We start from the raw sequence: 14,940 nt of genomic DNA on the forward strand, positions 1-14,940 counted from the left end.
GAACTACGATAGATCCTCATGTCAGAATGATGTTAAATATAAGATTCCAATTTATTTCAGAAGCCCAAACTATAAGTGAACTACTAAATGTTCAAATATCAATGTAGAGTGTTGTTTCATTGAGTAGGTTCTTAATCCAGTTTCTCGTCACTCAATGGTACACCTGTCGCAATGGCTGTGTTGCTACCAACACATTTGTTTTCTTTCTTTAAACAATTGTGAAACAACATCATGATCGTTAACTTCGTTTTTTCTCCCGAGGCTGTTTGTTAAATCACTGTAACAAATCCTTTAAAATGATGTAACCAGTGAGATACTCTCAACGGGGCGATCTCTCTCAATTTACTATTGTCTCATTCAAACACGCAATGATATATAATCAGTTGCAGCCACCATTATCCTTACCTTAGAGATAATGGAATACTCAGTGATATATCAGATAGAAAGCATCTACTACCCTCTTCTCGCAGCCATTGGCATTATTGGTAAGGCTTTGCATCCAGTCTGAATGTTGATAACTAATGTTGATTTCTTATTTACGCTTGCTCCCTGCCTTGTACTTCAACATGTTTCTGTTTTTTGCCTCTGAGTGATAAAGATGTACTTCCGTGCAACCGTTTAAACCAGGAGTAATGTTACTGTTGGCTGTAGGAGGATTATTTACAAGGCTTTTATTTTCTTCAGTGCTCAACAGAGTCAATTTTGTGAGAACCTTCCGCTTCATTGTTTCTTATCCACTTTCACCTAAAGAGCAAATGCGAGAATAAGTATCTAAATATCGGTGGATGATTTAATTCCCCTGTCATATGGGCAGATATTTACGACCATTATTGCAAATGCGAATAAATGGTAGGTGTTGTTTGCAAGGGACAACTGACTCGAAACTACCCATGTTGCGCTATTGTTTGATCATTCTCTCCTCACCAGTTAACACCACAGTAAACATATATCTTTATTTTTTTAACGAGAGGAAAGTCCAGTCTATAGTAAATTGCGTAAATAAGGGTGCTCAAGTATATATAGAATTATAGAATCATATAATCCCTACAGTACAGAAGGAGGTCATTCGGCCCATTGGCGCTGCACCGACAGCAATCTCCCCCTGGCCCTATTCTCGTAACCCCACATATTTACTCTGCTAATCCTGTGAAACTAGAATCAATGTAGAATGTCTAATCAAATTGATTCGCATTCTTTGGTCTGCGGGAGGAAACTGGAGCACCCAGAGGAAACCCACACACACAAGGATAGAATGTGCAAACTCCACACAGGCAGTGACCCGGGGCTGGATTTCATACCGGATCCCTGGCGCTGTGAGGCAGCAGTGTGAACCATAGTGCCACCATGCTCCCCATATAGCGTATATTTTATGCGTTGACGGCAGAAAGATTCAGTGGGCATTATACAACAGGTTATAGTATATATACACTCAATTTAATAACTAATACCCACAAGTCAACTAAAGGTAAGGCCTGTAGTCAACTGCAATGCACTTTGAAAACGTTCTCCACATTTCAACACTGAAGAACCGATAATTGACAGCGCACCTCTTTTTTTTTGGACACGATTGGTAGTCTCGCTGAATTATTACTTGAATTTCGTTCATTTGTCAACTATTTCATGATGCAAGCTTTAATATTAAATGAGTCAACTGTACCTCAGCTAGTCACACTACCGTCTCTGTGTCAAAATTTTATATACTTAAATCTGACTACAGATTTCGGTCACAGAAGGAAGGACCCGCGGAATATTGCAGTGTGGAGGCAGGTTAGACAACATTTCGATTTCGACAAATTCAGCCCCTTTTACTTTGCCAATTTGCTTTCGTATCTTATTCCAGTATTTCATAGAAATAAACAGCGTTAGCCTGGATGCGGGGGCCGAAACCTACACCCAATTAATATTAGAAGCGTATATATTATATTGACATTTTAATATTGATGTTTGCAAGAGCTTGTTCTGTGCAAATCAGCTGATGCATTTCGTAACATACAACAGTGGCAATGCTCCATTGGTGGTGAAAAATGTCGTCATGTCTTGTGGTCGTGAAAATGTTTATTTCACTAAAAATGTTCAGGTTTCTATTTTACCAAAATTCACCAGCTTTAATTAAGACTTGGTATTCCTAGGTGGGATTTAGAAAATAAACTGGGTTCACAAAGAACAATTATCGTTATTGTTATATCTTAACTGAATAAAGCATTTTGAAAGAAATATCCTTTTTCCTATTCGATGTCGAGACATGCGCACCACAGCCAAGCTGATAATTAATGCGTTTTACCGTCGTTATTTAATTATCAGAGTAAATAAGATGAACCGACTGCTTTGTTGCTGTTTGTTGTCTGGGTACTTAACAGAATCGATTACTAGACAAGTTCCGATGCTAATTAAGAGTCGGCACGCTGGCACAGTGTTTAACAGGGCTGTGTTGCAGCTTCAGAGATCTGGGTCCGATTCCCGGCTTGGGTCACTGTCTGTCCGAAATTTGCACATTGTGTCTGCGTGGGTTTCCACACATAGTCCAGAGGTGTGCGGGTTAGGTTAATTGGTGACACTAAATTGCCCTTTGGTGTCCCTTAGGGGGCTGGTTCGAGGGATTAGCGGGGTGAAGTTGTGGAGTTATGGGAATACGGCTCGGCGGGCCGGGGGTGGAGGTGGGGTTCGGTGGCGGAGTCGGGGGGGGGGGGGGGGGGAGGTGAGGGGGAGACTGTTGGAGGTCCAGATTCGATGGGCAGAATGGCTTCCTTCTGCATTGTAGGGATTCTATAAGTCACCCAACTAGCTTACCTTCTATTTTTTAAAAGAAGGCTCGTGAATCTATCATGCAAAATTGGACACCTGAGTGCGCTGTCTTTTTCAATGATAGCAATTGTTGATTCCATGAAATCATAAAGAAGAGAATGAAATACATCGTCGGATAGACATTAAAACATAGTTCCATGCTCCTGGTTTTTCCTGTCACCTGAACGTTTTGCATTTTTAAATGGAGATTCAGTTCACTTTTAGAAAGTTACGGCAGAACCTGTTTCGTTCCCCAAATCATGCAAACGTTTGATACCATAACAAAGTGCTATACAAATTGAAACAGACACGTTTGATTTTTGTCGTTGTTCAGTGTCTGTCTGTTCTAATCAACAACGTCATTTGTTTACTGACCCTCGAACCAGCCAAATTAAATATCGAAGCGTGTTGTGATTTTAAAGAGTTATTCCCACTTCAGCTTTTCCATCCATCATGAAGCAGCGCCAACATTTCCAGGCACGCAACAAAAATTATGTCCATAAGTCCCGATGAAGCTCCAATGCCCCTCATCTTCACCCTCTCCTTGAATGTCAATTCTGAAGCCATTTTCGGAATATCAAACAGTCCCCCAGCTCCTGTCTAAACATTATTTCGGAAGGTTCCCTAACACATCCTTGTTTTTCTTTTCTGTCTCCATGTATGAAGTCTAAATGCATTGTTTAGCGCATTCTTAACTAGAGCTCCCACATTCAGAAATATGGGTAGGTGCATCAAAGTATATTCTCAGTCTGTTTCACAAACGCACCATAAATTATATAATTTTTCAGAATGTATTTTCCAAGTGGAATCAGTTATTCTTGCACATTGAGATTCATGTGTCCTGCTTTTCCAAGTTTTCTCTCTCAGTTTGTGTCTTCTGTTCCTTTTGTCATATTCCTCCAGCCTAGTTAAGATAATTCGCTGCCTGTGCCATATTTACACTTTGAAAATATTCCCTGTATATCAGAGTCCAACTCAATTGTTTCTCCGAGCACGTTCTGATAGCCTGGGTGGCATAATGTTGTGCACCCTTGCAGTTAAAAAGCTCAGAATTTACTGCTATTGCAAACGATCATCAGTTTCCATTCTGAGAGCAGGAATGAGTTTCGCTAACAAATCAACTGTGAGCGTATCATGAGCGCTCATAGTCCAAATTCCAGATTACCTTCCGCATGATAAATAATTAACTATGCCCTGCCCTTTAATAATAATGCCGAACATGAACCAATCTAATCCCAACGTATATTATCTTGCCCCTTTTAAATTTAATCCACTGACAATTGAAGAGGGAGGTTAATAGGTTAATGCAGTGGGGCGGGGGCGGGGGGAGGGGGCGGGGCGGATCTGTACGTGTCAATTCTTTGCCGAAGAGCATAACTGAATGTAACAAATGACTATTGAAAAAGATTTTCGATTCATACTGGAGTCGAGACTCGGTGGGGGCGGGGCGGGGGTGGGGGCGGGGTGGTGGGGGGAGGGGGAGCCGTCAAAAGGCGAAGCCCACTTTAAGCCACCGTTAGATCAGACAAGACTTTATTAACTGTCAGCGCAAGCAAACGGACCGAGTGCCAATTGTTTCCCCTCTTTCTTATTTTTCTCCATTCATCCGGTTCTGCTGGTTGTCCATTTACACTTGTCTATATAGTAAACATACGCACATCATTTGCTTAAGACTGCCGGTTCTGGTGAAAGTGACCGTTTCCTCCTTCTGCGGACATACAGAACCAGATTTCTTACTTATGTCAAGCTATCATTTCTCAAGATTAGATCCGGTTCCACTTGATGCATGTCAGGGTTACTGGCGTCTTTTTCACACTTTGAGATTTAGAAGTATGACCACGACGTTGCCAAATATTCAGCAAAACCATACTCAAACAAAATAACCAATGTCATTACACATCGTTGTGATTTGTTTTTCGATTCACTATTAACAACTATTAATAGTGTTTTTTTCTTATGTTCAATTCATTGAAGTTTTGTACTCTTTGCTATTTTGTTTCATTAATATGACCGTGTGGCAAAAATCCATTTCAATTGCATTTTTGAAGTTTTCTGATGATATCACGGTAGTGGTCGAATCTCAATCAATGAGGTCACGCGGGATACGGAAAAGATAGAGATTCTGCTCAAATGGTGCAATGACACAAATCTCTGTGTCAGTAAAACGAAGGAGATAGCCATTGGCTTCAAGAAACTCAGTAGGGGATCTGCATCTGCCTACATCGACAGTGATGAAGTGGAGATGGTTCAGAACTTCACGTTTCTTGGTGTCCAGATCACCAACAATCTGCTCTGGCCCCTGCAAGACGATGTTTTAGTTAAGAAAGCCCACCAACATTTCTACTTTCTCACAAGGCAAAGGAAATCAGACCTGTCCACTTCCTAATATTTACAGATTCACCATAGAAAGCAGAGTCCCGGATGTCACATGGTTAGAACAGCTTATATGGTTGCTGCTCTGATCAAGACCGCAAGGAACGACAGAGGGTTGCGAGCATAGCCCAGTCGATCAGGCAAACCAGCCTCCCATCCACTGACTTCGTTTACTCATTCTACTTCCTCTGGAAAGCAGTCAGCATCATCATGGACCTCGGACATTGCGGGAATACTACCTTCCACATTCTTCGTTCGGGAAAATAACAAACACACATCGGAAAACATGGACCAACCGACTCAAGAACACTTTCTTTAGAGATTAAAGAGCCCTATCATAAATTCAATTGATATTCTCTTCACCACACGTGCAACTGAAAAACTATATTCCACACCCTAACGTTTTGTTTTTCACTCCGCGCTTAATCTTGTCTGTAAAATGCACAAGAAACAATTTTCATTCCATCCCAATGCATGTGACAATAAACCAAATCAAATCATCGTATTCTTCTATAGAAAGGCAATCAATTTGCTGCAGTGCATGTCATTTGCATTTTTCACATTGACTCTTATTCAAATGATAAAATATTTATCTGTGAATTTGTCTGCTAAATTGTTGATGTTTAATTGTATTTGTTACAGTTAACGCAGTGGCAATTGTGATCCTGAAACGAGGGAAATGTGGCCTCTCCAAATGTATCACTCAGTATCTAATGGCAATGACTTCAGCTGATCTACTACTCGTCATCGCCGATGTTATATTGGATCGACTTAATAATAGGTATTTCCCTGTCAATTTTTTATCTATTACTCCAGTGTGTGCACTGAAAGCAGCTTTATTTCTTTCAGCAACGAACTGTTCCGTTTGGTTCACAGTGTGTTTTACCTTTGATCGGTTTGTAGCCATTTCTTGCCAGACACTGAAACGACGATATTGCACCAAGAGAACTGCGGTTGTGGTTGTCATAACAGTGACCATTATCAGCTGTGTGAGATGCATTCCCTGGTACCTGATCTTTAGCCCTTCAATCATTATTGACAATGTACCATGGTTTTGCATCGAGAAAGATCTGTATTATACCTCAACATTTTATATAGTGTATGAGCGGATTGACATTGTACTAACACCATTGCTTCCATTTGCCCTGATTTTGGTTTTCAACACTCTGACTGCTAGGAGTATTATAATTGCCACTAAGCTGCGGAGGAGCCTCAGGGAACAAAGTAAATCAGAGAATTATATTGACCCAGAAGTGGAGAGCCGAAGGAAATCCATTATATTACTTTTTGCTTTGTCTGCCAATTTTATACTATTGTGGATTCCATATATGGTGCACTTGTTAATCTGGAGGTATGTAAACTACAATTACACAGACAAAAGCTTTACCAATTCAGAATATGTCGCTCAGCAATGTGGATACATGCTACAGCTTCTGAGTGCATGCACCAACACCTGCATTTATGCACTAACCCAGAGGAAATTCAGAGAGGAGTTAAAGAACGGGGTGAAATATCCATTTGTTCTAATTTCAAAAATATTTGAACAACAAAGTAAAACAGAACTGCAATAAGAGGTTCTAACATGACAGATTACTCTGCATTCAAAATATAACACGACTGTCACTTGTCTATTATTGCGATAAAATATATTCCATGACCCTTGTGACAATGGTAGATTTTTTTCATTCACATCTTGCAAAGTCTTGCAGCCTTAACTGTCATTAATACTGCACTCGCCTGAAATGACACCTCCAATTTCTCGCTCAGCGAGATATGACGAGCCAGACCATTCCTACATATAATTACATGGCGAGAGCATATATGCCAGAATCATCTCGTCTGGTCCTTGCAGTTGCGGATTCAGCCAAGGATCACGGCGGCATATTGGTTAGCTTTGTTGATTCATAGCAGCATTTCGCCAGAATCGATTCCAGAATCCATTCGCCAGAATCGGTCCTTGTCTGTCTGTTCATGTCTGCGTGGATTTCCTTCGGGTTTCAGGTTTCATCTGACAGTGACAAAGATGTGCATGGCAGGTGCATTGACCATGCTAAACTGCACCTGAGTATTCATCTGCAGGTTAGTTGAATTAGTCATGGTAAATGCATGGGGTTACGTTGATAGTGCATGGAGATGAGCTTGGGTAAGATCCTCTTTCCGAGAGACAGTACATACTTGATGGGCAGAATGACATCCAAATGTGGAATGATTGTATATTTGGAGCCCTGATTTTTTTTAGCTGCACGGAAGCTCCTTCAACACAATTCATGGAACAGATATAGTGCTGGATCCCAGTTTTATTTCTGCATCACTTTTCGCAACGCGAGCTGTCTTTGGGTTGTCGAGCTATTTGTTTGATATTGAATGCTGCATCATATGCAATGTAGTCGGCTGCAACATTTAACTGGAAAATCCGTTCAAAATCACTGCTAACTCACTTCTCTTGCCGTGGATTCCGTATTTTCTTTGGTGACTGTCTTACGTTGCAAATGACTGTTTACAATTTTGCATCTGGGATGCAAGCCCGTTGACATCCCCCTTCTTATCTTCTTCGTTACATAGGCAACCACATTTTTTGCACTCTGTACCAACATGCTTCCTTGTCAGTCCATGTGTGGCTTGGTACCCCATCGTCTCAATATCTTCAACAGCTTTTGTGTTTATTACACAAAATGTTGCAGGCTACTCCAGTCCGGCGTTATGCACGGGAATTTGCTGTTCTTTCCAGTGCAGCGATGTACCCTTGGCCACTGACTCAGGCCCGTTAACCATTGTTGCGGCTGTGTTCAGAGAGGCCCAAGCTACACCTGGATCACTGTCTACCTATACAGTTTCCTTTAAAATTCTTTGTTAAATCTCATGTTTGCAAACCGTTTTTATATTTATATTTTATATTGTTTTTTTTTCTTTGGTTTGACATTCATCTTTGAGGTAAGATGAATTTATGAATGCAAGGAAATTCTGCGATATCTATTTTCCCCTTTGAAAATTCTCTTGTAACGTATTAACAGAACGAAAAAGAAAATACTGTGGATGCTGAAAATCTAAAATTAATATAAAAAGTTTTGTAAACGTTCATTGGATCACGTAGTACCTGTGGAGAATGAGGCAGAGTTAACGTTTGGGTTCCCATAGAACAATTCTGCAGCACTGAAAAAGAGGGATAAACGTGTTGCATTGTGTAGCGTACAGAGGGGTGGAGCAGCTGGAGAAGAGCAAAAGCTCACCGATGAGTGAGAGTGAAATGAGCTTTAATAAAAAAAAGAAAGGCAAAAGTTAAAGTTGTGTTGATGGAAACAGTGAGGGCTATGGAAATTGCAAGTCACAGCACAAACGTGTGACAACAGAATGTGTACAGTGCTCAGTGAAGCAAAACCCTAAGGAGTCTGACACATGGTCAAGAAGGGAGCGTTGTGCCAAAATAAAGTTCAAAATTGTCCATGGTAGAGGGAAAATACCGCTTTATTAAATTGTTGAAACTCAATGTTGAGTGCAGTTATTGGAAGATGGGATCCCACTCATTCAGTTTGTGCTGGGTTTCACTGAAACATTCCAATAGGCCAAGGATTGACATCTGAGCATGAGTCTCGGCTGCTGAGTTGAATTTATAAGCAGCAGAAAAATTAGGATCACGGTTGCATGCTTAGCGATCGTATTCCATGAAATCTTCACCCAGCCTGTTTTTTGCCTCCATCGTGTAGAGGTGAATACATTGGGAGCAGTGAATACTGTCGGCAAAATTGCTGGAGGTGAAAATGAAACGGTGCTTCGGTTGTAAAACTTGTTGGATTTTGGTTGGTGAAGAAAGAGGACATAAAGGGGCAGAGGTTGCATCTTCGGTGACTGCAGGACAAGGCTAACCTGGGGAAGTTTTGTGGGCTTAGGGTGAAAGAGAAAGAAGTGTGACTGAAGGAGTCGCCCCTGCAGAATAATTTCATAGACTAATGGGAGTTGTGAGGGAAATGGATGTTTAACGTTGGCATCTCTGTGGAGTTGGGGGAAGAGTGGAGAATGATTTTCTGAATGCGAAGGCTAGTGGGTCGCAATGTGAGGAAAATGGGGGACACTATCATCATTCTAGTCAGGCAGCACGTAGTTCAGATTACATCGCTGGGGCAGAAATAGATGTGCACGTGTTTCTTCTTTCAATACTTACAAAATTATAGCTTTCTTCACAGCAGCCTGGAGGAAGGAAATGGTTCAATAAAGTCATCAGTCATTGGAATGTTTTAGATCAACAAATCACTTTACGCTGTCATGCATGACGAGAGCTCCTGATCTCTATCACGGAGGTCTTAGATGAGAGTACATAAGAGACTCTGGACGAAATGAATTGGATGATCAGTTTAACATAAACACTAGTGCCACAGTTTCAATCAATGGGTGGTTGATATTACGCTTTTCAATTAGAGTGTAGCCGGGAATTTTGATTCCGTGACCGAATATCTTTGCAAGGACTAACTTCTTTTCTGCAAAGTACAAACTTTTCAGACGTAAAATGAATCTGTACAAAAGTGTATATTCAACTTTTTTTTAAAAGCTAAGTTATTAAAACGTTGAAAAATAAAATTTGACATTCAAAAGGATGGAACTTAAAATGGAAAAGACAGAACAATACCTTTGGCCGAAGAGAAATCACAGCTATGCCAGTCAACACAGGAGTAGCAAAAGGTTTTCTAAAAAGATTGTGTGTTCATACGAAAATGTAAGTTAATTATACTCTATTGTTATCAATAGTCCAATCCATTAATTAGCTCAGCAAACTTTCATTTATTATTCAACATGCCAATTTAATCACGACGGTTTTTATTCAATCAACTAATATCTTCCACCTTCAATAATGTTATTTCATGATTTCTTTCTGAAACGCGGAAGTCCGCCTTGGCATAAATCACTTTCTTGTTGCTATGGTATACAAGAAAATATATTTTACTTAATTCAGCACTGGCTAATTAGCTAAATTTGGTCGAATGCCAAATGGGGACCCAGCAGTCGACATCAGTCCAGGCCTGAGCGGCTTAAATCATATAAAATGTATCTTAAGATGGTCCTTCACACCAGTATATTTTATATATGTTTATTTGCATCCTTTTTTTTAAATTGCAAGTTAAACCATTTCATATCAAAATGTCGAATCTTGTATTCTTCGTTAAAGTTACTGATATCTTTAGTCAAAGTAAAGATAAACTGCATGTGTCTGCCTTAGAATCTTAATTAATAAAATTCAATTTTAAATAAATCAGCTTATTTCAAAATTGTTCATTTATATGAAACATACACCTCATGGTTCAATTTTCTTTCAAATCCTTGCACATATAATCAACTGTTCATAGCCTTCATGCAGGGTAGGATTAATTATAAATTTCCCTTTACCCTATCTGATAGTTGCTAATGTTTATTGTCCCCTTCTACAGTTTCAATCAATACATGGTTGATGCAACGCTTTTCAATTAATTCTGGAGTAAGACAAAATGCCCGATTACATCCTGTGTTGTCCTTGTGTTCCAAAGACACACCACTCAGCAGGGTCTATTTGGAAAGTTTGGGGAAGTAGTGGACTGACAATCGCAAAAATTGGATGCACATAGGTCAAAACTACGATGCACATGCGCAACGTAACATCATTTACATGGATCCACTATCTGATGTACATTTGTAACCAGCTCAAACAGCCCTCCAGAGCCAAGGTAAATCAAGGGAAAAAAGGGTGTGCGGGTCACACAGCAAACAAATCACATCTTTTGAATGTATATTTCTTCCCTGCACGCACTGCATGGCAATGTACATAAGAACATAAGAAATAGGAGCAGGAGTAGGCCATCTAGCCCTTCGAGCCTGCCCCGCCATTCAATAAGATCTTGGCTGATCTGTCGTGGCTCAGTTCCACATTCCCGCCCTTTCCCCATAACCCTTAATCCCCTCTCTTATCAAAAACCCATCAACCCGCGCCTTAAAAATTTTTAGCGAGGTAGACTCCACCACTTCAACGGGCAGAGAATTCCAGAGATTCACCACCCTTTGAGTGAAGAAGTTCCTCCTCAACTCCGTTCTAAATCGCCCCCCCCACCACCACCACATTATCTTGAGGCTGTGCCCCCTAGTCCTACTGTCCTTTCTGAGCGGGAAGAGTCTCTCCACCTCTATCCTATCCATTCCATTCATCATCTTATACGTCTCAATGAGATCTCCCCTCATTCTTCTAAACTCTAACGAGTACAAGCCCGGTTTATCCAACCTGTCCTCATAGCTCAACCCCCTCAACTCCGGCATCAGCCTAGTAAACCTCCTCTGCACTCCCTCCAGGGCCAAAATATCCTTGCGTAAGTACGGCGCCCAAAACTGCACACAGTACTCCAGCTGCGGCCTCACCAATGCCCTGTACAGTCTCAACAAGACCTCCCTACTTTTATATTCAATCCCCCTCGCTACGAAAGCTAGCATCCCATTCGCCTTCCTGACCACCTGCTGCACCTGCAAGCTGGGTTTTTGCGACTCATGCACAAAAACCCCAAGGTCCCTCTGCACCGTCGCCTGCTGCAGTTTTTCGCCACGTAAGGAATAATCCTTCCTAACATTATTCCTACCAAAGTGGACCACCTCGCACTTGCCAACATTAAATTCCATTTGCCAGTTCCTGGCCCATTCGCCCAGCCTATCTAGATCCTTCTGTAGACTCTCCACACCCTCCGCACAATTTGCCTTTCCTCCAATCTTGGTGTCATCAGCAGATTTCGACACCATACACTCGGTTCCCTCCTCCAGATCATCTATATAAATGGTAAATAGCTGAGGCCCCAGCACCGACCCCTGGGGCACTCCACTAGTCACCATCCGCCAATCCGAATAGCACCCATTGACCCCCACTCTCTGCCTCCTATTTGACAACCAATCCTCTATCCACGCTAACACCCTACCCCCAACTCCATGTCCCCTGACCTTTTGCAATAACCTCTTGTGTGTTACCTTGTCAAACGCCTTCTGAAAATCAAGAAAGACCACATCCACCGTCTCTCCTCTATCCACCGCCCTAGACACATCCTCATAGAACTCCAGTAAACTTGTCAGACACGACTTCCCTTTAATGAAACCGTGCTGCGTCTGCTCTATCAAGCAATTCCTCTCAAGATTCCTCGCTATTTCCTCCTTGATGACGGATTCTAACATTTTACCTACAACAGACGTTAAACTAACCGGCCAATAATTCCCTGCCTTTTGCCTGGCACCCTTCTTAAACAACGGCGTAACATTTGCCGCTTTCCAATCTTCCGGCACTTCCCCGGAATCCAGCGACGTCTGGAAAATAACCACCAAGGCATCCACTATCACCTCCGCCATTTCTTTCAGAATGCATTCCATTTCTTTCGGATGCATTCCATCCGGTCCTGGCGACTTGTCCACAATCAGCCCCTCCAGTCTGTCGAGCACCACCTCTCTACCAACAGTAATGTCATTAAGACCCTCCAGTCCTACCTCCTTTCCATCTCTAACACCCGGCAATTTATTCACGTCCTCCTCCGTGAAGACAGAAACAAAAAAGTTATTCAGGATCTCAGCCAGATCCCCATCCCCTACCACTAAGCCCCCCTTCTCATCCTCTAAGGGACCAACGTTGACCCTAGCCAGCCTCTTCCTTTTTATATATTTATAAAAACTCTTGCTATCCTTTTTTATATTAAGCGCTAGCCCAGCTTCATAGTTTCTCCGACCCTTCTTTATCAACTTTTTGCCAATCTTTGTTGACATTTAAACCTCTCCCAATCCTCTTCTCGCCCACTCCTCTTAGCTACTCGAAACGCCTCCGCTTTTAATTTAACGCTTTCCATCACCTCCTTCGTTATCCACGGCTTATTACCTCTCCTCCTACTGTCCTTTTTGACCATCGGAATAAATTTCCGCTGAGCACCAAGAAAGATCTCCTTAAAGATCCTCCACTGCTCCTCAGCAGACCCTCCCTCCAACGCGCTCCCCCAGTCCACATTCGCCAATTCTTCTCTCATCCTACCGTACTCCCCTCTGTTCAAACAAAGGACGCGTGTCCGGGAACCCACTTTCTCCTCCTCCATCTGCACCAGAAACTCCACCATACAATGATCACTCTCCCCAAGAGGATCCTTCACCGCAAGGTTGCTGATTCTTCCCGCCTCATTACATAAGACCAGATCCAAGATAGCTCGCTCCCTCGTCGGCTCCAACACACACTGTTCCAGGAAACTATCCCGGCAGCATTCCAAGAACTCTTCCTCGAGCCCTCCGCGTCCAACATGGGTCGACCAATCAATATGCAGATTGAAATCCCCCATAACTACGGCCGTCCCATTCCTGCACGCCGCACTTATTTGCGCGTTAACAGCCCGCACCACCTCCAGATCATTATTCGGGGGCCTATAGACGACACCCACCAGCGTCTTCCTCCCTTTGCTGTCCCTAATCTCTACCCACAACGATTCCGATTTCTGCTCCTTGGCTCCAATATCATCCCTTGCTACCTCCCTGATGCTATCCTTAATCAGCAGAGCTATGCTCCCCGCCCCCCTTTTCCCTCCCGCGTATCCTTCCTAAACACTTGATACCCCTGGACATTCAGCTCCCAGTCCCTGTCACCTTGCAGCCACGTCTCTGTAATGGCCACCAGATCATATCCATTTGTGCTGATCTGCGCCACCAGCTCATCCACTTTATTCCGAATGCTTCGTGCATTCAGATAAAGTGCCTTCATCCCAGCCTTCACCTGGACCCTATTTGCCGTAACGCCACCAACCATACTCACGCCCCCTACTCCCTCTATTATTGGGACATCCTCGGCCTCTTCCCTTACCTGTACCCTCTCCTCAACTCTAGACCCCGTAATGTCACCTACCCTCGCACCCTCCCTCCCCCTCCCCTAATTAGTTTAAAGCCCTGTCTACAGTCCTCTTTACTCGATTCGCCAGCACTCTGGTACCAGCACGGTTCAGACCAACCCCATCCCGCCCGAACAGGTCCCACCTACCCCAATACTGATGCCAATGCCCCATAAATTCAAACCCATTCCTCCCACACCAATCCCTGAGCCACCCATTCACTTCCTTAATCCTATCAACCCTACACCCGTCTGCACTCGGTTCAGGCAGTAGCCCAGAGGTAACCACCTTGTCGGTTCTACTCTTTAATTCCATTCCGAGCTTCTCATACTCCCTCCCCAGATCCTCAGTTCGCATTTTGCCTACGTCGTTGGCACCCACATGTACCACAACGACCGGATTTGCACCCTCCCACTCCAGGTTCCTCTGCAGCCCAGATGCGACATCCTGGACCCGAGCACCAGGCAGACAACACACCCTTCCGTGCACTTTGTCATTGCGACAAAGGACAGTGTCAATACCCTTCACCCCACGATCCCCAATCACTACTACGTTCCTTTTCACCTTCTCCTTGCCTATGTCCTGCTGCATCACTGTACCGTGTGCAGTTTGCTCACCAACCTCACCTCCCTCGTACTCGTCCAGACTGGAAGCAAGAACCTCAAACCTGTATTGCAGATTGAGAGGCTGAGGCCTCCGCTCCCCACCCCGCTTCCTCCTCTCCCCAACCCCCTTCCTCCTCTCAGCAGCCCCCTCTTGTTCCTGACCCTTAGAGTTAGCCAGTCTAGGGGGGGGTGGATGTCACTTGCACCCCATTGACAATGGCACCCTCCCTCCCCCTGATGAGCCTCAGTGTCTGTAGCTCAGAGACCAGCTCATCTACCTTGAGCTGGAGCTCCTCCAGCAACCTGCACTTACTGCAGACATGATCACTGGGAAGGATCCT

General features: G+C 43.2%; 1 protein-coding gene across 1 annotated transcript in view; it reads left to right on the top strand.

Annotated features, from left to right (window-relative positions):
* Positions 1-14,940, top strand: part of LOC145351409 (uncharacterized) — a 39,276-nt gene that overhangs the window by 16,781 nt on the left and 7,555 nt on the right. The window contains exons 3-6 of the mRNA XM_080201015.1: positions 5,797-5,935; positions 6,058-6,160; positions 6,922-7,041; positions 10,743-10,841. Coding sequence (XP_080057141.1) covers positions 5,797-5,935; positions 6,058-6,160; positions 6,922-7,041; positions 10,743-10,841 — 461 coding nt within the window. The remainder of the gene's footprint in view (positions 1-5,796; positions 5,936-6,057; positions 6,161-6,921; positions 7,042-10,742; positions 10,842-14,940) is intronic.

The sequence above is a fragment of the Carcharhinus amblyrhynchos genome, chromosome 13, assembly GCF_965287045.1.
Source record: "Carcharhinus amblyrhynchos chromosome 13, sCarAmb.v2.hapA, whole genome shotgun sequence".
NCBI lineage: Eukaryota > Metazoa > Chordata > Chondrichthyes > Carcharhiniformes > Carcharhinidae > Carcharhinus > Carcharhinus amblyrhynchos.